A 23,822-nucleotide genomic window follows, 5' to 3' on the forward strand; every position below is an offset into this window, starting at 1 on the left:
GTATGTAGTCTTTAAGTGTCTCCTCAAGTGTCAGAGTTGAGAGCTTATTAATATGCACTCTAAAATGTGAAAGGAAAATGGTGATTTGCTGTTCAAATAACAGTGGATTGGACTGAACACCACCAGGGTTCAGGCTGAAGTACTTGCTTAAGAAAATTGGCTATGATGATATCTGTGCATTAAGAGAGACACATTACCCTAATGTCAGTGACAGGAAGCAGCCGAGTAAAAGAGAGAAAGAAATGTGAGAGGAGATGAGTGATGATTATTCAGCCGTTCGCCTTGCCCAATTAAGCAATGACAAGTAATTGTTCAAACAAATTGCAACAGGACATATCTGAGGCACTCAGGGGTCATTTGCGTGATGTCATATAATAAATAAAGACATAACTGCCTGACACGCCTCACACGGGTGTGAGCTGGAGATTAAAAGGCCATATGGAAAGAAGCAGAGACATCGCTGAGTGTGCTGTGATCTCTTCCCGGAGTGACTGTGGTCATTTAGAATACAGATGTTCAAATGTGTCCTTGTTGCTCTGGGTGGAGACCGGACTCCTTCCTTAATGAAATCATCACATCCAGTATGAGTTAACCTTACCAGTCAGGACGCCCTCCTTAGAAAGTGGTGTCTGGTTGTACTCTTTGTGTTCCTCAACATCAAGATCAAAACGGACGATGAATTGATGTGACTTTCAAACATTGCCATCTGAGCCAAGGATGGACTCATCTGATTTCCCTTTACTACAAAGCTGCTTTGTTATCCAAAGTAATTAAACACACATCAGTTAGCCATCTTTTTTCACTGTTAAAGTTCAAGGTCTTTATGTTTAATTTGCATTAAATTAAAGTATCTGATGCCTTTGACATTTTCAGTTCTCTGGAAAGTGTCCTCGTTTGATACTGAATGCATAAAAATAAAAAAGGAAAACCAAACCACTGAAACTGGGAATCGGGGGTGTTTTACAACCATAGGCTGTATGTAACATGGACAGGGTCTCAGTGATGTCACCTTTTGGATTCTGTAGATGCAGACACTTAACTGGAAATGCTGACTCAGGTAAATTAAAGGTCAATTTAGAAACAGAGACAAAGAGGTGGAGCTGAGGCGGGCTCTCAGCCTCCTGACTTACAGCTGCAACACACCCACCTGCCAGTCAGGAGGCTGAGAGCCCGCCTCAAGCCTCAAATTTATGCGGAGCTCTTAGTCTTACTGCAAAACAGGAGAGTATTTAAAAAAATACATCCACCAGACAGGGACAAACAAATGAGCTGTTCAGACCAACTCAACACAGAGTTAAAATCCTGACTCTTTTCTCAGATTTTTGACTCTAATTTCAGATTTTTGTACTCTGTATTTGGACTGTTTTCTCATTTAGGTCTAATGAATAAACCATAAATTATTCTCAGGGATCCATGCAAAATATAAGAATTTTTGTCATTTTACAAAAAAGAAGTTTTGAAAAGGCCTAATTTTCTCTTATTATTAGTATCTTTCTTTCTTTCTTTCTTTCTTTCTTTCTTTCTTTCTTTCTTTCTTTCTTTCTTTCTTTCTTTCTTTGCTCTACTTTGTTTTATTCATTAACATGACTCAGACCATGATTCTATGCTACTATGCTATGGAGCATGATCATGTAAAACAGGAGACAAAATGATAGCATATGGCATACCTCAGTATGTATACAATTTGCAACACCTAAAAATATTACTTAGTGCCTTTTGGCTCATCAGTTTGCTTCACAAAAGGAATAAGTTAAACACTGTTGGATGTATAAATAGCTCTTTGGTTGGTTCCTTTCTAAAACTTAAAATGCTGATGTTGTTGGTCACTATAGTTGAAAAATGCCCTCACCGAGGTATTCATTATTACACCAGTTACATATCTTCTGGTTTCTGCCCAGGTCTTTTAATGAAATTACGATTTATTAAACCTCAGCAATGCCACCGTACTACTCTCTAAAATGACAGATGGCCTGTCTATTCTTTTGGCGACCACATAAGAGAAAAAAAATCTTTTGTGATCTACTGTTGAAAATCTACATATAAATCACTGTCAAATTTCTCATTTGCCTTAAAACAGGCTGTGAACATGCATTGTTTACAGAAAACTTCAGATAATGTGGTTTCCTTACTTTGTGAGCCAGCCCCAAGTGGTCACCAGAGGGACTGCAGTTTTTTTGTTCCTTGGCATTGGATTTCTTTCCCAATCCTAGATTTTTTTCTGCTTTTTGTTAGATATTTTTGAAATAACCAACATTATTTAACATTTTAATCAAGTCATATGCTGTGTTCAGGGTTGATGTATACATCAACCATCCTCATCTATGAGGTCACAAGGCTCATAGACGAGGCTCGGAGACAGTCAAACACTTTGATAGGACAACTCTGTGAAAACTGACACTATCTGTTAGTTGAGACAGTGGTGTCAGTCATGTTTTTTAGCTAGTTAATGTCGGGTGTTCAGTTCAACTCAACCTCTGAATAGGTGTAGTAATGATTGTTTGTCATGTTTGTATGTTTGTTTGATATCAGGGCTCATTCTTTTGGGACCAGTGCTGTAAACCTTATCTGTGACCAGAATAAATGCTGAACTGAGAAATGGATCCTCATCTTGTGATTTTTGGTGGTTTGACTAGAGAAACAGGTAGATTTTATTACATAGTCTGTCACAGTATTTGTAAAAGTTATTTTTTATAATATTGAGAAAGAATCTATAAGTTCTGACCACACTAATGGAGTTACTGATGTGGAGAAATCAACAGCTGAAAAAGGCAAAACATGAACTATTCCCAGTCACTTCATATAAAAGATAAAGTGTTAAAATAAATTAGAAAGGCTTTTGTGAAATCACAGTAGACTGTTGTGAGCAGTCTTTGAAGATTTGAGTCTACAGTTAAAACAAACATGCTCGGAGGTGAGCGCAACACATGGACTTGCACGCCTGGTTTCACTCTTTTCATGGGATTTGAAGAATAAAACAAAGAAATCTTGTAAACCACCAGCCTCATTCTTTTAGCAAATTATTCAAGGAAAATACTTCTGATGAACCCTGATGAAAAAAAATGTTTAATTAGTATCAGCCTTCTTCTGTCACAGTTCATTTGACTTTCCACAAGGAAAGTCTCTGAACCCAGTCTAATATTGTGTTCTCTGTAACTACAAACACATCACCCAGGAGCAATGCAAAGTCGTTTTTGTTCCCTTTTCCCCTTCATTTTACATTTCCCACATGCTTTTATTCATCTAAACCCTTCAGCTAATGCGTGTAATCCTGCTGGTCAAACAGGGACAGCTGATAGTCCATTAGCAGGGTTTCTCACGTTGATGTCAAGCAGGCCATCGGTTTGCGAGGGAATCTTGTTAGGGTCCTTATTGACATTGTGTTTCATTAACTTGATTAATGACATCTATTGGGGCTTGCTCCACAGTAATCAACATCTCTGCAGAAAGAGGGGCTGTCTGCAGCTAAGGATGGGACTCTCCGGGCTTCTCCTCCTCACATTTGATTGTCCACTCTGGGCCTTGTTTGCTTCCTAAAGGCTGCACTCAAAAAGAATCTTATATTCATAAATAGCAAAGTAGTGAACAGTAACGGACCATGAAGTAGACCCTGGATGGCCATAATGAAGTTTCCATTTCAGACGCTCTGTGTGTGTTCCGGATGATAAGCGCTTTGAAATTAAAGAAATAAAGCATCCTGGGCCCACATCATCCAGGAATATATTACTTAAAGTGTTCCTACTAAATTATTTGGATTTACAGGAAGTTTGTCTTCCTGATGTTCATGTGTTGTCTTTAGATTCTGATATAATGAACAGATCAATCTCTGAAGTCATCAGACATCACAGGAGCGGGACACAGTGAGGCGGTAAGTTTTGGGGCTTATTGTCATTCAGGTGAGTTATTGGGAATATCGGGCTGAGCCCCCTTTTTCTGCTCTCTCATCATAGCTAACAGAGTGACTGGCAACTTGAAATGCAAACTGGGATGTGTGATGTAAATTTAAAACACAAACACACACATCTATGGGATTACTAGACATCTCAATTTGTTCAACCTGAGTGTTTTAGTGCAAGATTACACAAAGGCTTGTACTTCTACTTAGGTAGAGTTTCATTAAAGTGGCTGTACTCTTCCAGGCCTTGGTAATGTATTCATTAGAAAGCCACAAATGGTTAAGTAACTTGTCCCTAACTTGAGCCTCACCTCTGGGGATAAAATGTTCTGCTCCCTCCTGCCTGTGCACTGTTAATGTCACTCCTTCATGATTAAGTTCTTCACAAACTATTCCAGCGTTCGCCATCGGAGTCTCCTGAGTGTTCTGTGTCTGAGAGTCAAGCTGATGATAAATTACAGAACAGGTTAGGGTGGGAGAAGCCCTCATGCAAGTACAGATATTTCCACTGATGAAAAGACTTTCAAATTCACTTTATATATGGACAAGATTTCCAGGCAAATCTGTTTCTGTCAGATGGTTCAACACATATTCTCAGACATAATGACAGTTATTTTCAAGGCCCAGCTCATAAACATTGCAGCTTGAGTGACTGTCATCTTGCAAGACATTACAGTCTACAGTGAAAACCTTTAATGTATGAAAATAAAGGAAGCTGTTTGCTGGCACTAGTCTTGCAAGAAATGGATTCTAGTCCAGCAACCATCACAGTCAGCCACAATAACCTCTTTAACCCTTTTTGTGTGAGAGATCAACCAGATACCTTAGCAGGAGTTGTCCAGCTTTCATTTTCACGGGGGTCAATCAATCATACAGTCGTGGCCATTGCTGTTAGAACTAGAGATAGACCGATATGGATTTTTTCAGGGCTGATACCGATTATTTATAGTCTAGAAGGCCGATAACAGATATTTGAAGCAGATATTAATTTGCAGTGAAAATATTGGTGTCAAAATTTTGAATAATACAAACTCCAACACCTAACTACATTCAAATGCCTTCAAGCATATGTTTATCAAACAGCTCCCAGGTTCAACAGCATGTTTTATAAAGTTAAATGAAAACATAAAAAAATAAATAGCTAAAGTTTTCTACAGTTGATAAAGTTTTCCAAAATTTCAATGTAACTGTAATAACTGCACTGCTGATTGGCTGTTGCCCAAGCAATGGCTCTGTTTGCAACCAATCAGATGATACTGTTGGTGGGTCAGTGCTGGGGACTGAGTAGTGACTGCAGACAGTGGAGCAGCTGCATCAGAACTGCAACAACACAGTTTTAAATTTGTTTCTTTTCGGCCGTCGGATTAAAAAAAGGCAGATGCAGATATGCCCCAAAATGCCAAATACTGGCACAGATTATCAGCTGGGCCGAATCGGCCATTAGAATACCCATAGAGCAAATGGAATATCTTAAATGTCATCATTATGCTTTATATATTATAGAATAGAGCCATCTTAATAATAAAAATTACAATTACCTTTAAAAGTGCGTATTGAAATTGATTGACTGGCCTCCCTCAAGTCTGGAGCTCAACCCGTCCAGCAAATTTGAGTTTGAAAATAAAATGGACAGATTGTTGCACATTCGGACAAATGATCGATGTTCCAGTCGAGCATGGGTTTTTAGAATCAACTTTTACTTCAAACTCTCTGTAAACACAGAAACACAAGCACAGGGATTCAACTTGGCTGCATATTGCCTTTTACCCTGGTCTACTGAATGACACACGTGCACGACATCTGCGCTCTCACACACACGGTCTTTAGCATCGGTTCCCACGTTTATTTACATTCACACACAACAACATTCAGCACACTCACACAGTAAATATTAAAGTAAACTTCAGATGGTAAGGCTTAGCATCTTTTAGGAAGTAAACACAACAAGTGCGGCACTTCAAAGTCAACCAATTAACCCACAAAACTTTGACGTAAAGTGACGTATTAACACGAACAGAAGTCTGGTTTCTCCAACACGCATTTCTTATTTGTGTCACTCAATTACTCACTGTTTCACCTCATTTGCTCACCTGTAAACACAGATTCAATGTGGCTGTATACTGCCTTTCACCCTGGTCTACAAAAAAACATGCTTGTACCCGTGCATCCTAAAGACCCCAAAGCTGCCCCAAAAATGCCTGCGTGAGCTTTGCTCATTTTAACCACCAAAATTTACTCAAATATTACATTAGTGCATGAATATTCATCTCTTAACAGCTGAACAAGATATGGTACAAAATCACAAACATGACCATTATTGTGGGTCCCTTGCAGATCTTATGTATTCAAACTAAAAACCCTTGGCTTGAGTTGCACAAGGCTCAGGATTTTTGTTGAAGTTCTCAGGATACAGACAGTATGCCAGAGATGTGCCGCTGCAACTGCTTTGAAAGGTGGACAAACCAAATACTTGGGTTGAAAAGGACTCACTTCATCAACCAAATGCATGTTTCATGGTCATGCTCTGGAGGGAGGAAATACTTTCAGATCTGTCGCTTTTCCTAAAACATTGTCATATCTGGACTTGATAGTGTTGTATTTTAATACAACACAAAGGAGTCTTACATCACCCTAACCTATCATAAGTCAAACACTTTGCAGCGTTTATCAAATTAAAGTGGCAAAGAAAACCTTCCCCGAGAAAAGAAAACAGGCAGAAACCTTGAGAAGACAGAGTTATAAAATTATCATTGTCATTTTAGCAGTGATGATAACCCTCTAGGGTGAGTCTAGATGAGTGGTAGGAACCACCCTTAAAATCTGTGGTTTGGTTGATCTTTCAAAATTGTAGGAAAACATGTGTGGAGGTGCAGACAAAAGGAATCTGTCATTGAAAAATGGCAAAAAAAAAAAAAAAACCTTCACTCTGTCAAACTGATACACTAAAATACCCACTGACTTTAGATACCAAATTGTTGTACTAGTGTGCTTTTGCCCAGAAGTTCACTTGTTGTTATTGAGTAAAACAGTATGGGAAAAAAAAACATGTTTCTTCCTTTAAAAGTTAAATAAGAATAACAGAGATGAAGGAATATGACATCTGTATGATAATTTACTGAAAATGGGTTAAGTGGAGACAGAAAAGGTGAATAATGATCTTTTCTCTAAGTAAGTGCTGTAAGTGTCTGTTTGAATAGTTGAGCCACCATAGTCAAACATGTCTGGAGTTGACTCTTGGGAAAGCATCTCACAAAGTCTCTGAACTTATCACCATCACACAAATCATGGACTGACAGTGTAATGATCGTTTGTTTATGAGAATATTGAGATAATGAGATTTCACTCACACCATTGCTACAAGAGTTGAGAAGTAGTGCAATCATCACTGCTGTCCAACAATTGATGCTACGTTTAAACGATGAATAGAAAATGTCAATGCCAATATGAATGAAATGTGCTAAGCCATAGAAAAGTCTTCTGTCAGTCTGCTGCTGAAGACGATTTTTAGAAAAGGTGAAAGTCTAATATAAAAACAAACCGACACCAAGCTGTGACTGAAGTACCTCAGATCTTCAATGGGGAAAGGCTCTGACTTCTTTTTTGAGATAACTCAGAACAGACCCTCGTCTGTTGTTTCATGAAGTTGTGTTTACAAAGCAAAAGGGATGCTTCCCTCCATTTCTGTGTATCCTACATCTGCTCTTATATCTGTCCCTTTAGGAGGGGTCACATCCTGGGTCCCTGTGTGGGAGATGACAGGCTGCACATAAAAATAAAAAAAAAAACACAGAGGGGGGGAACACTGAGGGCCCCCAGAATCCCAGATCTACACAGAGTGTGTCTGAGAGGAGAGATACAAAAACAGAGATCAAAAACCCTCCTGGAATTCATATTTACCTTTCATCATCTGCTCTTTACCCACATTGTTCTCGGTTATATTTGCTCACTCTCTTAAGGGAGACGGGGGAGAGGGGGAGATAGAGGAGCTGTTGGAGCTCGGAGCAGGTTTCTGCTGTTCTGCCAGGGTTGTTGCTGTGGGAACTGACTCAGATTATTTGCTTTTTTCAGCTTTTTATTTTTCAGCATATTAAGCTCAAAACAATGCTATCTGGCACAGTAACTGGGCAGAGTGAATTAACATTTTATTTGCAATATTATACAGCCGCATAAAGTCTTTACAGTGTCAAGAGATGGCTGGTTTAATACTGCAAGAGAACATTTTGGAGAGCATTTCAATTAAGAGATCAAACTAAATGCTAATCACTTGGCAGGCAAGTATCTAATAAGACGTATCAGTTGATTTTCCAGAGCCAGTTACTTTAATTTAATTTGATTTATGTTGATTGGAAAGATGTTATCCAATCAGAGCTGGAGCAAAGAAGATTCATTTTTCATGCTTATAAAAATAGTGAGACTTGAATAATTCAACTGAACACTAAAATCTGTGCAAAAAGGAGAGGAAAAAACTACTGTCAGAGTATTAAAACATAAATTATACATGAAAGCAGTCATTCTGAGTTATAAAGAATTGATTCATTGACAGGATGCTTCAGATTGGGACTTGAACTGACATTAAATCTTTTACCCTTTGAGTGATAAATCAGTAAAAACTCAACAGGATAATAAGTAAATGTGTTGAAGGTTTTATCATCAGAGGACATCTTTATAATATTTTAAATCAGATGAAATTTGGTTTAACTTCCAAAGGGACAAGAGCGCCAGTCAAATAAAGAGTTTTTATAATGAATTGAATTATTTGCTGAATAGGTTCTTTGGGCTACTTGTCAATAGTATCCGTAGTACTCAAAGAATTTATAAAGAATCTGGCACAATAAAAGGAGAAGTATTGGTTTTCTGATTTTTAAAGTAAAACCCTCAAAATGCTCTAAATGGAGACTGACAACCAGAATAAATGTTTGGGTCAGAATTCCTTCAAGTGAGCGAAATTACGTGGTAGACTTAGCCCTGTCTTTAGCTTCCATTAGCTTGGCACTGGACACTGGACTGTCCTGCATTATCTGTGGGTCATACGCTAACCATTGACAAGAAACTGGTACTTCAAAAAGACAAACTGACCCTTTAACCCTTTAAACCTTAATGTCCCCCATTTGAGGGACTTTGAGGTCGCCCTGCAATAACAGGCATCACATATACCGAGCCATACTGACACCTCCTGACAAATTTCAGAAGTGTTCACTCTGTTATGACACCATTAATCAAATAGGCTTTTGAGATGCTGACATATGTTTGGTGAGTCATTCTTCTAGCAGGGACCCAAAAAGAGGCCAGGGATTAAAGGGTAAAAATGGAGCTATGGAGGGATTATTTGTTTGTCAACAAAATGCGTGCGCAACTTGGGTGCAGAAGCACTGTGGAGTATAACGGTTTGTCAACCAATGTGGAGGAGTTAACCACCAAAAAAACACATTTTTTTAACTTAATGTCATCACTCTGACGGATGGTAAAATGCTCCCAGGTTTGTGAAGGAAGGTTACTAAGGTTGGATAAAGAATACACATTTAATTGCACACACACAGATGTCGCTGGTGTATCAGTGAAAAGTGTGACACTGTTAACTGGTGACTCTCAGCCTTTAATCACGGCTGCTGAATGTCACTAGTTCGCATGGTCGCTATTTACGCTGAAATACAGCTGTCCACAGAACACCGTACATTTTGATGCTTCTAACGGGTTGAATTTAGTGTTTAAAAAACACTAACTCTTCTGAATGAATGGAGCTAAATGCTGCTTCTGCGATCGAGATGACGTAGACTAGTAATCCTTCTATAGGATATAATACAATTTTCAAAGCTGGCAACACAATCAGAAAACTGTCAGATCTCCAATGATTTTTGAATGGGCGAGTACACAAATTAGATATTTCAATATTACAATCCTCCAAACATGATCCACGAAGCTACAAGATCTCACAGAAACTTGCGCCATCAAATATAATATCAGACATAAAGAAGTACAAGACACTACAGATGTCATCAGCTGGCTGTTTTGTTATGTGCTTTGATGCACAGTAGCTGGTGATTGTACTATTATAATTATTAATTTTTATTTATTTCATTTTGCTTCTTTTGCGTTTTTATTGATTTTAATTTGTTTTATGTATTTTATATTGCTCCTTGTCTTTGAAAAATTCATTTTTATCTATGTTTTATGTCTATTCTTTTATCTTGTATCTTATTCATTCTCCTGTACGGCACTTTGTTTTAACTATGGTTGTTTTTTAAAGTGCTTAACAAATAAAGTTGGATTGGATTGGATAAACAAAATGAAGGAAGGGACCATGAATCAAAAATTCCCAGAGCATCTTTTCTGATATGTCCTTTGGCTCGGGGTTCAGTTGAGTCTACATTTGTATCCACGTCTGTGAGCTGTAAGAGTACTCAACAACCTCCTTTCAGTGGTTACTGCTGGTACTCCTTCCTGACTTTATTTACAAGGTATCATGTAAAATTGTTGACAACAAGCTGTATAACACATTTCTGAAACTTGAATGCAGTGAAGTAACAGATATAGCATAAAGTGCATTTTTAAGGAAATTCCAGACTGTTCTGGGTCTCGAATGTCTGTGCTCTAATTCTAAACCTACACCGATCATTTATAGCACCAAGACCTCTGACAGGTGAAGTGAACACCATTAATTATGTCATTAAAATGGCAGCTGACAGTGGGTGGGTGGGGTATATGAGGCAGGCAGAGAGCATTTTGTCCTTGGAGTTGATTTGTTAGAAGCAGAAAAGTGATGTAGTGGTCATTATTTGACAAAGGTTGTACAAAAATGGAAGACTGATGAACTGGTTGTGGGGTCATGGGTGATTAAGGCTAACTGATGTGAGCAGGGAGCAGAAATTACCGGTAAAAGTTGGTTCAGAAAACAGAAAGGTGTCAGAACACAGATTTGTTGGGTTAGGACAGACTGGCAAAGGTGGCCATGTTGACCTTTGTTTGCTTCCAACAGCGCCGACATGAGAGAATCAGAGCTGGACCGAAGAGCAATGGAAGAACAGGAAAAGTTCAAGGTGTTGACTTGGCCTCCAAATTTTCCAGATCTCAGTCCAAATGGGTATGGTAGAAGGGCTGAAACTGATACATGGACACCCAACTTTACAGCTTACTGGACTCAAAGGATCTGTCACTAAAGTACTGGCAAGAAACACCATAGCACACCTTCAGAGGTCTGCTGGAGTCCATGTCTTTTTGGGCTGGGACTGTTTTAACCCTTCCCAGCAGTTTTTCATTGATATATTTAAAGATAATTCTGTATTTATTGCTTTAAAAGCCTGATTGTGTCCAAACATGTGGAGATAAGGGTGTCATGTCGGCCTATCATGTAGAGTTGGAGTTAAGGACATGACCATGGTCCATGTCTGAAATCTTAGCTCAGGTGATGTTTGCTAATGAGATTAAATCAGTTTGTCCTGCCTCCTCAATCTTGGAGACAATTCTAAGAGCACAGCATTTCCTGATTAGTCAAACTCGATAAAATCCTCCACATGTTTCAGCCAGCATCACTTATTTTTCACCCCTCTGCTGTGGCCGGCTTGTGCCCAGCCGATTAAGTGTTCTGAGACTGACAGACATAATTGATGAGCAACCACAGCCAAGCTGGTCTCATTCTGTCCAGGCACAGTGCAGGCAGGGGACATGACCGGAGCACCTTAAAGTCTCATCCTTTTAATTACAGCGCACTCAGCCAACCCAAACACTCAACCTCCTTCAGCAGAGTAATCTTTTTGGAAAGGACTAAACACAGAGGGAAGAGGACGCAAACACACTCTCAGCAGGCCAAATGAAAAATTGTGTTGCACTAAACATCAATGAGAGAAAATGTGTTTTTCCAATTTCAGCCGTCTTCGTCTCTGAACCTTAAAATGCTTTATTTAACACCCAAGCAAATCTCAAAATCAGACCGAGTTGCATCAGATCTAAGGGTCAGTCTGTGGGTACCAAACATTACGCTACTCAGTGTTGACAGAAATACAGCTCTTGAGTAAACTGAGAAATCTTATCAAAGCAAACAAAAATACCAATAAGAGACAGTGAATTCCTCTGCATACCAAAAAATTACAATATTACTCAATCTGCACCTCACCCACCCCGGGCCAGAGTCTTGACAAAAAATAGGTTCATCCAGTCTGAGTCACAACCATTCAGGGCTAGCTTTTGCAATCTGTTTAAACACAAATGTTAGATTTCTTTACCTGCAGTACAAATGCAAATATTTGTTCATAATATCAGACATTAATTATCTGTGGTGCAAGTGAAGCAGACGTCACTCACAACCCCAATGCCAAGGGGATGAAAGATGAAGAGACACAGTGATTGTCTTATTTCGAAAACAGAACAAGTTACTCATCAGCTGAAACCAGGTTATGGTTGTTAGGGTTATCAAATGCAGTAAAGACCTGAAATGATAAAGTATCAAACAGCCAGGAAACATGGCGTCAAGGAGAGTCAAGTTCCAAAATGGCAAGATTAACAGGCCATATACATACATATATATGATAACATGACTTTTCATGTCAAAAAGTAATATTCTTTATTTGTTTATTTATTTTTTATGTAGTCCTTTCTGTCTGCCTTTTTGTTGTTTTCTCTAAAACCATGAATTGTTCTAGTTATCAATATTGTATTAACCTTTTTTCATGTTGTATTATTGAAATGTCTGAATTCTTGATGTATTAATGAGAAATAAGAATAAGAAAATATATTAAGCAAAACACACAGATTACTGTATCTGTATGCTGTAGGTATGAAGAACTGTGAGACTGCCAAATAGTATTTCTTTGTCCTGATGTTGCGGTGATGTTGCTTTCCAGCAACATGCTGTTGCACGTCTGACAGGCCACCATGTACCACAGAAAACACTTGGTGACAGATTTTTCTGTGTCCTTTGAAATTATTTCACTGACACTGTCAAGCCCGTCATTTGAATTTTTCCAATCATGTGTGTATTTTTGCATCCTTTTGCATTTTCATAGGGTACGGGTGGACTGCAGAATAGCAGATGCAGCCTCAGGCACAGACATGTTTACTTCTGATTTCCTATGACTTTCTCTCACTCAATTAATGATGAGCACTTATTTCATGCTTAAAATCAACCAACCAACATCGCTATTAGTGTGCGGAAGTGAGCTCATGTTGAATTCAGGCAGAATGGTGCTGCGTTCAAGACAAACTGAAAATATGGGACAAATCACATTCTGTACTGATTCTTAACGGGATACAAAGTTTAAGTGTGAATTACGGGATTATTCTGTATTTTGAGGGACAGGTGGTAATCTTAGTCATGGCACTGGATTACATAAGTTTCTATTCAAGTCAATTTACACTTGGCCTCGCTGCTTCCCTGTTCTGGCAAGCCACAGCACAAGAAGCAATCCTGTTTTTGCCAGATGTTTGAGCTATAATGCATTAAGTCAGCGTATAGTAGACAGAGTAGGACAGGAGGTAGTGCACAGAAACTACCTGGAAACAACACGCAACCAATATGACTCAATGTACACAGTCAACACGCAAACGCACGGAGCCAGACCTGGAGACACATCTTGTATACTTGGGTCATAAATATGATCTTTAAGTGCTACCAAAAAGAATTCTCAAGATGGACCTCATTTAGTTGAAAGCCGCAGATTTGTTCCTGAAACTGAGAAAAATTGCCCAATTTCCAACAAAGTACTGGATTTTGTTTTTGCTTATTTGTCTTCATTTCAAACGCCTGTAAACAACATATCCTGTTTTGTCTGACAAGTTTCTTTTGTAAGTTTATCAAATTAATTATTAATAACATTTTTTTTTTTTTTTTGGATGACAGAATAGGTTAAATATTTAAAAACGTTCTTTGTCCTGTAAACAGAGGCGTCTCATACTTGGACCAACACTGTAATTAGCCAATCACAGAGTGTCTGTAAAAACAAGCAGCTTTTATCGACTTGTGTCTACATCTCTTTCTCTCCTGGCCTTGCTGGTGCTGAGAGCACAATAGCTGAGCTGCACACACCAGTTGAAACTGTTTAACTTTTGTGTGGGATGTATATTGATCTACTGTTGGTGTTTCTGTCCTCTGAGTCTGACATAACTAACTGAGCAGAACAGACAGTTTGCTGTGACAACAGCTGGCCTGGGCGTTTGAGATATCATTTGGTGGTAAGGGTTTTACAGAGTGATACAAGGTAGCATAGAGGGACCCTACTGCAGCAGACCATTTCTGTGACAGAGCTGTTTCTGAACACGACAGAAACATTAATTCAACCCCTGAAAAAGTTCAAAATAAAAATGCAGTTTACGCTTCCTGCTGTGAACAATGTCTCACCTACACATGGTGCAGACAGAGAGCAACAATCTTCACCGACACCTCAGAAAGTGTCTGCTGGAGGGTCGACTTTGTAATGCAAACACTAGTCAAATTTGTGTCTGTGTATTGGGGGTAGGTGATGTCTACTTTGCTTATTTGGAAACAGCTGCCAGCACTCTTTTAGTGGGTTAGGGGTTGAGGGAGCTGAAACTCAGGTAAACAGAGAATGTTTGTGGTGGAAAACAAAGCAAACTAATTTTAAAGACAACAAAACACCTGCTACAGAGGATGGTATAGTTCACCCTGACATTGCTTTTATAATCAAAGTTTAGTTGCAGTTTTCACAGGGGTTTGACCAACCAGAAACAGTTCTTCAGCTGTCAGGTGATTAGTAAGGAAGCAGGGTAGGATTTTTTTTTTTCTTTCCTCTTTTTTTGGTTGTACTTTGTGATATAGACTCCTGAAAAAAAAAATGTTAAGATGGAGGACAATTGATAGAATTCACATTTTACACTGGTGAAATTTAAGCAGGTTGTAAGTAGAGCTTCAAAATGCAAAATGCAAAATAAATAAATAAAAATAAATAGATAAATTAAAAAATGGTTAAAAAATAAATAAAAAATAAACCAATAAATAATAAATAAATAAATACAAGAAAAAATTAGAAGGTAGATATTATACTGCAAGCTAAATCTAAACACAGGCTGATTTGTCAGCTGATCAAAATTTTAAGACCATGGCCTTTAGAAGTCTAAACCTGACTCTTATGCCATTTTCATGAAGGTCGAGGTTGGATGCAGTAAGACAATCATATTACAATTTTTAAAAGATCCTGAGGGTTATGAGGCAAAAAGGTCAAGTGGTTGACCCAAAATTTACTCCTGCACTGAGCTGGAGAATCTGACAAGCTGTCTGTGAAGACAGGATAATCCTCAACTTGAATTAAAGCTGTTACTGGTGCTAACTGCATCCAAAAAGACATCAAACAACATCTTCAAGAGTACGATTGAAAACAGTCTTCAAAGGCGTCATCTCCTTTAATGTCACAAAATCACTCTTAAGACTTAGCGAGGGAGCACCAAACATGAGACACTAAAAGATGGAAGATCATTTTATTCTCTGATGAGGAAAAAATTCAACCTGAACGGTCTTGAATGCAACCAGTATTACCAGCATGACAAAGAGGTCCCACTGGAGACGTCGTCTTTAGCCCTGTTTCCACCAAGCGGTCCGGTCCAATTCGTCTCAGCACAGCACACATTTTACAGCATTTCCAATAGGACTAATCCTGGGACAGACCCCCAAATAACTAAGACGAGCTGTCCCACTTTTTGGCACCCTTCCCTAGAGGTGCCAGAGTAAACTGATCTGATCTTGGGAGGTGGAGCTACAATGCTGCAGACCACTGATTGGTCGAAAGAATCGTCACTTATCATGTGACAGCGGCTGCATTTCTCCTGGCGGCTCACAGTCTTCTCTAAAACAAATCTTTATTGCACTTTATTCTAAGAGTAACATGCCAATCAGAAAAAGGACAAAATGCTGGATGTCTTCTATCGTTGCTATGGCGTCACACTATTGTGTTACTGACGTGGCTGTCGGCATCCAGCTTACATGCCGCCTACCACAAGGGGGCATGGTTGGCTGAGGAAATGCAAACAGGACCAGGCTTAACTGAGCCAACCTGTACTAAAAACGTACTGATCTAAACTGGACTGCTTAGCTGAAACAGGGCTTATGTTGCACAGTGCAGGTGCCACTATGATCTGGGTGCTTTTTCTTTCCTGTAACGATGGAGCTCCAGGTTGTGCTGTCCAAGTGAAGATGTTGCAGCAGGCTTCCCACAAAAGAGCCCCTCTTTTTTTCTTTAGCTCCTGTTTGTTCTTATATCATTTGAAGCACTGTTTACAACCTGCTCATGACCCAGCAGTGCAAAACTCAAGGTCTTGTGATTTTCCCTTGGTCTTAAGTTTTGTTTCAGAGGTGTATTTTTGTGTTGAAAGTCTGCTGTGGCTCGGTGTTTTTGTCATCTCTCCTGGAAACACTTGAAATATATATATTTTTTATTTCCAATGATGCTGAGCTGGTTTTAATTTTTTAAAGCCTGTCTCTGTACAGTGTGCTGCTGATGTGCAGCTTTTATTTGCTGGGCCAGAACACAGTGCTGTGAATGTTTGGGGTTCAACCTAAAAGTCAACCCATGCCTGGCTTTCCATGTGCTCTGATAGCAGAAATTAAAGTCTGTAATCAACTTCTTGCTGTTTGCATGCTGCAGGATCAAATGTAGCCTCTGACCCCACTAATTGATTTTTGTTTGCATGTCTGTAAGGTTCAGTGATTTTCCACAGTGCAGAAAGTGCTCAGGGATAACATCTTCCCACGCCCCTGAGCCGGACAGGCAGCGATGATGTATGAGGCTGAGTGTACTCACCGTACTCCCGAGACTTCTGAATGAACGCATCGACTCCACTTTCTCCGTAGTTCCCCTCTGAGGCCACCGTGGACACGTAGTTCCAGCGCATAGACTTGACGATGTCCACCATGGCCTGGGCCTGGTAAGTGTCCGGAGGCACCACACGGGAGAAGAAGTCGTAGCGAGTGTTGTCGCTGAGCTCAGGAGCTGTGGAGGCGTAGCTCACCTGGGGGATCTGCAGAAACAGGATATGGAAAATATTATGGGCTGGAAGCTGCTGTTAAGTGGAGACAGTTATGAGAAGGGATAGAAATGGAAAGTGGTGAGATGGTTATTTGTGCATCACCTTTCAACAACAAATATTTCATAAAGCTTTACATGACGCAAAAAAAGACAGGTAAGAAAATGACAAATATAAAGAAAAGAAGATAAAAAGAGCTCAGGTGATGTAAGGAACTCAAAGGAGGATAAAAATAACAGTGTTGCTCCAGTTTAGAGGAAGATATTAATTAATATCCTGAAACTTAATTCATTTTGATAAAAAACAGAGGTAAACAGACAGGCCTTGATGTATGAAACAAAGTTTTAAGTACCCCAAGTTTTCTGAGTTTGTTCCAGAAGCATCATGTAAAAACTGAGTGATGGTCCACACATAAAGGTCTGACTACTGGGAACAGAAAGAGGCTTGTCCCAGATCATCGGAGAGAGGTCTGGACGGTTCATAATGAAGCAGCACTACAGAGATGTATTTTGTTCCTCAAACATTCAGTGCTTTGTAGACTATTTGACCCATTTCACAGTTGGCTTTAATGAGGTCTCTCCAGCAGAATCTGGATCAGTCACAGCTCGAGGATCAACTCTATGGAGGCTGGTGAAGCTACCATTGTTACAGCAGAGACAAGACCTGGGTCATTCAGTCAAAGCAAACAGGTGCAAAGAGAAGTGGTGCTGTCTTGTTGGGTGAAGGGTCAGGTCAAAGAGGCGAGAACGTTTAAGCCAACACTTTGTGTTCATTCCTTAGGTGCAACAATGCTTCTGAGCAGTAAATCGTATATCGCCTGTTTATATCTTTTTTAAATGGAGCCACATTTGTAAGGAATGTGCATTTATAGGGTGAGTGTCAGAGCTGAGTTTGTGGGCTGGACCCATGAAGAATTTGCAAGATCCTCCCTACCAATACCAAACAGCATTTTGATTCATTGACTCTTGTTTGATGGATGGACCAATGAGGAAATAACGCCTCTACCAAGGCAGGCACAGGAATATAAATCTTATAATCTAAGTAATAACATTAGGGGCTTAAAGAGGCAGCAGAAAGTTTGTTGCTTTAATGCAGAGGTTCTCAAACTTTTTTGTCCCAATTCGATGACAGTTTTAGCCAAGTACCTCTTTGTATGCTGAGAAAGGTTTTTTTTGGGAAAATAATACAAGAAAATAACACAAAAAATGTATGCATGTGGTTATAAGCCCTTTGCACACCAGACGTGCATTTTTCGTTTAAATATTTTGCATGTTGTTTATTTTTTCTTAACCTACAGTTTTCAATGCAAGCTTTCACACCAGCAACGTTTTTTCGCTGAGCAAATTAGCGGATTTTATTTCTCCGAGGTTGATTTTTCCAAAGTTTTGCTTGTGACGAGTAAACATCCAACCAATCAAAATGCTCATTGTTGACAAGTCACATGCCATAACATTCAACATTGATTGTGTTCATGTCCCAGTACCCGGTTCTTTACCACAAAAGACATAAAAACTACAAAGACAGCGATTGCAAAGGCTTTTACGGTCATAATAACATTGAAATGAAAAATGGCACAAATTAAATACTTGTTGTGCAATATTTTCCAGGATTAATTAAAGATTAGGGCAACTAACTTTTGACGACCCTGGGAGCACATCGATTTATTCTTTTAAAAAATTAGCATCAAGATGTTACAAAAATTAAATCACATTTCTTGTTTCAGCGCATTCCTCTTTTACAGGCATGAACTTTCATGGACATGCTCTTGATGAAGTTGTTTTTAACCAGATTTTTCTTCTTTAATCTGTTGTGATGCAACTTCTTTTAAACATTTGCCACGTACCCCTTGTAGAACTCTCATGTACCCCCATTTGAGAATCACTGCTTTAATGTATTAACTCTGAACCTTGCCTACCCAGAAGTCTTTGTCTTAAGAGCAACATCACAGACTCAGTGTACCAACGCTCAGGTGAAATCCACCTGGATTTAAAGGTGTAAAACACAGAGCTGAAACAACCACAGGAACAAACATGTTTGTTTCTACGCTCTGACTTTCAAGCATTAGAAAAAAAAATACCTCTGCATTACGAGACATGAAGAAATATTTTCATTTGGATGTCTGGTGGCATCTTACAAGCTGCCTTCCTTTTTAGACTCAAACAGAGCCACTGATCCTGCTCCCCCACTGAGTCCCTCACCCCCTCAGGCTCAGCTCCCCGCTGCAGCCGGCTGGCCCCTTCACAGGCTCAGAGGATGATGTGTGTCAGACTCATGACCATGGGTCACTAGCTTAACATTAATATGTCTTTTAACTTCCTAGCATAGCTTACTTCACAGTCAGTAGATTGTGCTGGCTTGGCTGCAGCCCAACTTAAAAACATCAGATGAAAAATAAGCGTTGTGCTTATATTGTTTTGTCTCTTTTGCTCTCTGCTGACGCAGGGAACACAGTGGTAGCTTTTATTACTATAAAGCTTTATAAATGCTGTAACTTGCATCATGGCAGGCCTCTGCTGTTCCCACTGCTCCAAAGATTTTACTGATGCGTGTGCTGCAGAAAGAAAACATTACATAAGAAACTTAAATAGAAAAATAAATGGGTCAGCTGAAGCACGAAGCTTTTCTTGACTGACCAGAGTTTTAGATTCTCTGAAGGTAGTTGTGCTCCACAACACAGGAGACTGATTTCAGGGATTGCTCCATGTCACTTTTTGTGATGGGTAAACTGTGTTTGTGTAAATGGAATTTTTCATCCTCTGGCACACAGCGATTCACCAAACAGAAGGCAGAGGTGTTTCTTGGTAATGATACACAGTCTGCTTTTCTGATGAGGATCTGTTTTTGTTTTTTTTTCCCTCCTGCATCTCTAAACAAAATGACGAGAAGGAGCACTCACTGAAACATGATCCTAATGAAAAAAAGCCCTGTTTTCCTCTGGATACCTCTTTCCTACAGCATTTCATTACCACAGAGGACACACCTGAAAAACACACACCAACACACAACCACACACACAGATGGCCCTTGATATTAAAACTAACTCCCAGGCTCCCTGCCCCCAACAAGATGAACCCCACCGTGGCCTAACTCAGTTATTTCAGTGAAATACAGATTAGAAAAGCAGAGCTAGAGTTTTAACGTAACTGGCCCTTTGGCTGCAGAGTCTTTGTTTCAAACTGGAACAATAAAATACACTCGCAAAAACTTCCTGAGATGTGCTTTAAGAATTTATAACTGGATGAAAAACAAACATATGAGGATCATAAATGTAAGAGTGCTACCACATTTCCCTCATATTTGTTGCATTATTCTGAGGCTTGATTATGGAGGCTGAAAGTTACTGTAACAGTTCTAATAAGGCAAAGGTGTCGGCCTCAAGTGTTGTTTAGCAGCAAATCTTAAACAAATGTGGAAACTTGAGGCTAAACTTGAGGATTTAAAGTCGACTATTTTCAATAATACCTCCTAACAGATCATAACTACGTAACTACTGGTTTTGTGTTTCTTGCATTCCCTATACACAAAACTGCAGTAAATTTATTGACGTGTGAGTAGAGATGGGTATCGAATTAGGTACTTTATAGGTACCAACCAGGTTCTGTCAATAGAACAGGTACCCATGTTCGTAAAATCAAAAGGCACCATGTTTTGGTATGTAAACGCATCTTTGTGATTGTGAGGGAGTGGAAGAGAAGGTGAATTTTCATACTGGATATGGACACAGCATTATAAGGTTGTTAATTTAAGAATGAATATGTTAATTTGAAAAACTTTGAGATTCTGTTATTAAATAAATTGATAATTTCACCACATAAACACACACACAAAAAAAAAACAAATGATGACATTAGGTACCGATATTGCCAGGCACAGGGCATTGGTAACGTATTGTTTTAAATGCAAAAGGTAAAGGTTGTTTTTGCCAAATCCTTACATACAGCTAAAGATAGCATCTAAAGCATCTATCATGTATGAAGACTCTAATCCTATAAGGTGATGATATTTAGGTCATTTTTAATGTTTGGATGATGTTGTGCTTTAATGACTTTTATCTCAACATGAGTAGACAAAGTCTCATCCACAAGACTCAATCTGATTTTCTTGCTGTAGAAAATATACACAGAGGCTGTTTCCACAGCTAACTGTAAATTACATCATATATTGTAGGGCGGCTGAGGCTCAATGGTGGAGTCGGTCATCTCTTCATCAGAGGTTTCTCTGTCATGATGAAGAAGCGTCTTAAGGACACATAAGGACACTTTCTCTCCCAAGGACAAAAACGCTCTGAGTGGTCAGAGATGGAGAAAAAACGCTATGCTAATGCATAATATATAGTCAATTTACATAACATAATACCTTCTCTGTACTGTGTAGAGTCATAGCAGAGGTATAGCCCAGGCTCAACCACATATGAGCAGAAATGCCAAAACGTTCATATTGACAAGCTAGCCCGTAGCTGTTGACACTATCTTGTCTTGATGTTAGGTCATTGTTAACATAAAATATCAGCAAGTATAGATCTGCAAAGGTATTCTAGAGCATCGTTAGTTAATATCTGTTGGGATTTGGTGCTCAATTAAAAACAGATTAAGTTTGTCTTTATTTCATTTTTGATAGCAAAAAAAATATATTAGTAGGATACAAGAACAAAATAAGTCTCAAAATGAATGAAAAGGAGCAGAAGGTAGAAAAAGTCTTCTGGTATCTGTCCCTTCACTCAGACTTAAGATTTGAAAAAATAAATAAATAAAATAAAATAAAATAAAATAAAATAAAATAAAATAAAATAAATAAATAAATAAATAAATAAATAATTAATAATAATAATAATAATAATAAATTAAAATAGTAACATTAACAATAATATTATCATCCTTATTTTGCAATATAATGATATGCAAAGCAACTCTTAACTGTAAAGTTACAAGTGCAAACCTAAGTGCAAAATTACATTTACAAAAAAAAAAAAAAAAACGTAATCAAAAGACACACTTTCTTGATACAAATGGTAATAGTATAATTATTTTTTGCCCTTTTGTTTATCTTATTTTGTTGTTTTTATTTCTTTTTTTGTTTGTTTATTTCTCCATTTCAGGTAGAAGGTTAAGAGTATAGTATAGCTTGACTGAGGAGCATCTAAGTGTACCAGGAGATAGTTTGTATTCCTTGGATGAAAACTGTTCATTTATTTGTACGAGGGCACTCACTCAATCAAGGTGTCACAGATGTTGTAATCCATGCAAAATTCAAACATCTTTCCATATCCTTTCAATATTTTCCACCACTTACCTCATGATGTGAGATAATAAGTGTTTATTTTCATTTTCTGGAAACAATTTACTCCAGGAAAAGGTGTGAGATGAGATGACAGTGTGCGGTTTTCACAACGAGTTATAATGAAACTTCTAAAATTGAATCAGCATGCTACAACTTTGACATCAGTTAGAAAAACAGCATGGCCGTAACTTCTCATCTCTTCCTTCTGTTTTTTGTTTTTGGTGAACAGTTTAAAATCATCATTTTCACTTGGTGGAAAAAAAATAAACAAAAGAATTTGCATCTACATCATGTATTTGAACCTCTCTTGATGTGATATCTAGGTTGAAGTGAGGTAGTTTCTCAGCTCTGTTACATAAAGAAAAAGAAAAAAACTTTTTTTCCGTCTTTGTTTGGAACATGGGGCTTATATTTCTGGTATTTTCATCTCTTCCACCACAGTCTTATCCGTGCTTGTCCAAGCTCCCCTCTCCTGGTTTGAAATGTATTCATAAAGACAGGTAAGAGGCTAGAGTCACTGAGCTGTTTCACTTCAGTACCAAGATCTTTGGATGAATCCCTGAGCGAGCTTCAGCTGGGAAAAACTTTAAGTAACGATGTTGAGAACATAGAAATGAAGGCGAGTAGATTCATGGACTGGATTTTTAAAGAGTTCACAGAATAAAGTTTAACATCCCACGGATTAAACTAATTCAGGAGGGGACATATTAAATGAAAAAGAAAGGCAGAAAACAAGTTCAATCTTTCCTTAACCGTGCTGGTGGCAGTGCTTTAAAAGGCTTAGTATAATGTGTGTACCTGTAATTGAAGGAAAAGCTTTCCTTCTGTTATTGTAATTAAAAAAGGTTTCACTAATTAGAGATTTGTTTTCAGAGTTTTGTTAATCAGCTGCACGTATTTTCTCCACTTAAATATTAGTGATTAACAGAGACAGACTCATTTAAAGCAGGACGGACAAAAAGCATTAAAAAATAGCCTCACGGACACACGGACCTGCAGAGCAGCAAATTACTTCTTTAAATTATTTTGCAGAAACCTGCTAGGAAGGCCAAGTGAGTGTATGATCACTGTTAAATCGGCACAACATGATGCTTTGATTAACATTTAAAGCTTTTTCTTATTTAGCATGCACATGAAAATAACCAGAAAGCATCAGTTTGAAGTTGATCTCTGGAGACACTGTAGGGAATTTTTATGTTTCGGCAACTTCTGCTGTGTTTTTTAGGGATCAAGACCACATTTCCCATGAGCACCATCACCTTCTGCAATAACAAGGTGGCTCTTACTTTCATTGTGGAAGCAAACGGCTGAATATAGATCTTTTTTATAACACTTCTCTTTGTTTAAAGGTAGAGTCTGCAGGATTAGAATAGAAACAATAGAAAATACTTTACTTATCCCCGAGGGGAAGGAGGAGTCACAGCAGCAATCAAGAAAACAAAGTAAGAAAGTGTGTAGAAATTGCAAAAACATCCATATGAAAATAGATGATGACAGCTTGTCCTTCTTTCTCTAGTCAGCCAGCCTCCACCTCCACAGGGTCCAGGACTGAGCTTCTTCAGCAGTCTGTTCAGTCTCTGTCTCCTGTATCTTGTCTGCTCACAGAAGGTAAAGTTCTTCATGTCCTGTGTTAGCTCCATTAGCCATGTCTGTGATTAGCATGATGCTACTCTGCCTTCTGGTATTCCTT

At 38.6% G+C, this 23,822-nt stretch overlaps 1 protein-coding gene across 1 annotated transcript in view; it reads right to left on the reverse strand.

The window, feature by feature from the left end:
* Nucleotides 1–23,822, reverse strand: part of LOC141787868 (metabotropic glutamate receptor 4-like) — a 298,257-nt gene that overhangs the window by 111,669 nt on the left and 162,766 nt on the right. Inside the window, exon 3 of the mRNA XM_074666566.1 lies at nt 16,633–16,849. Coding sequence (XP_074522667.1) covers nt 16,633–16,849 — 217 coding nt within the window. The remainder of the gene's footprint in view (nt 1–16,632; nt 16,850–23,822) is intronic.

Source organism: Halichoeres trimaculatus, unplaced genomic scaffold, assembly GCF_033239565.1.
Source record: "Halichoeres trimaculatus isolate MK-OKI-2021-1 unplaced genomic scaffold, fHalTri1.1 fHalTri1_scaffold_1, whole genome shotgun sequence".
Classification (NCBI taxonomy): domain Eukaryota; kingdom Metazoa; phylum Chordata; class Actinopteri; order Labriformes; family Labridae; genus Halichoeres; species Halichoeres trimaculatus.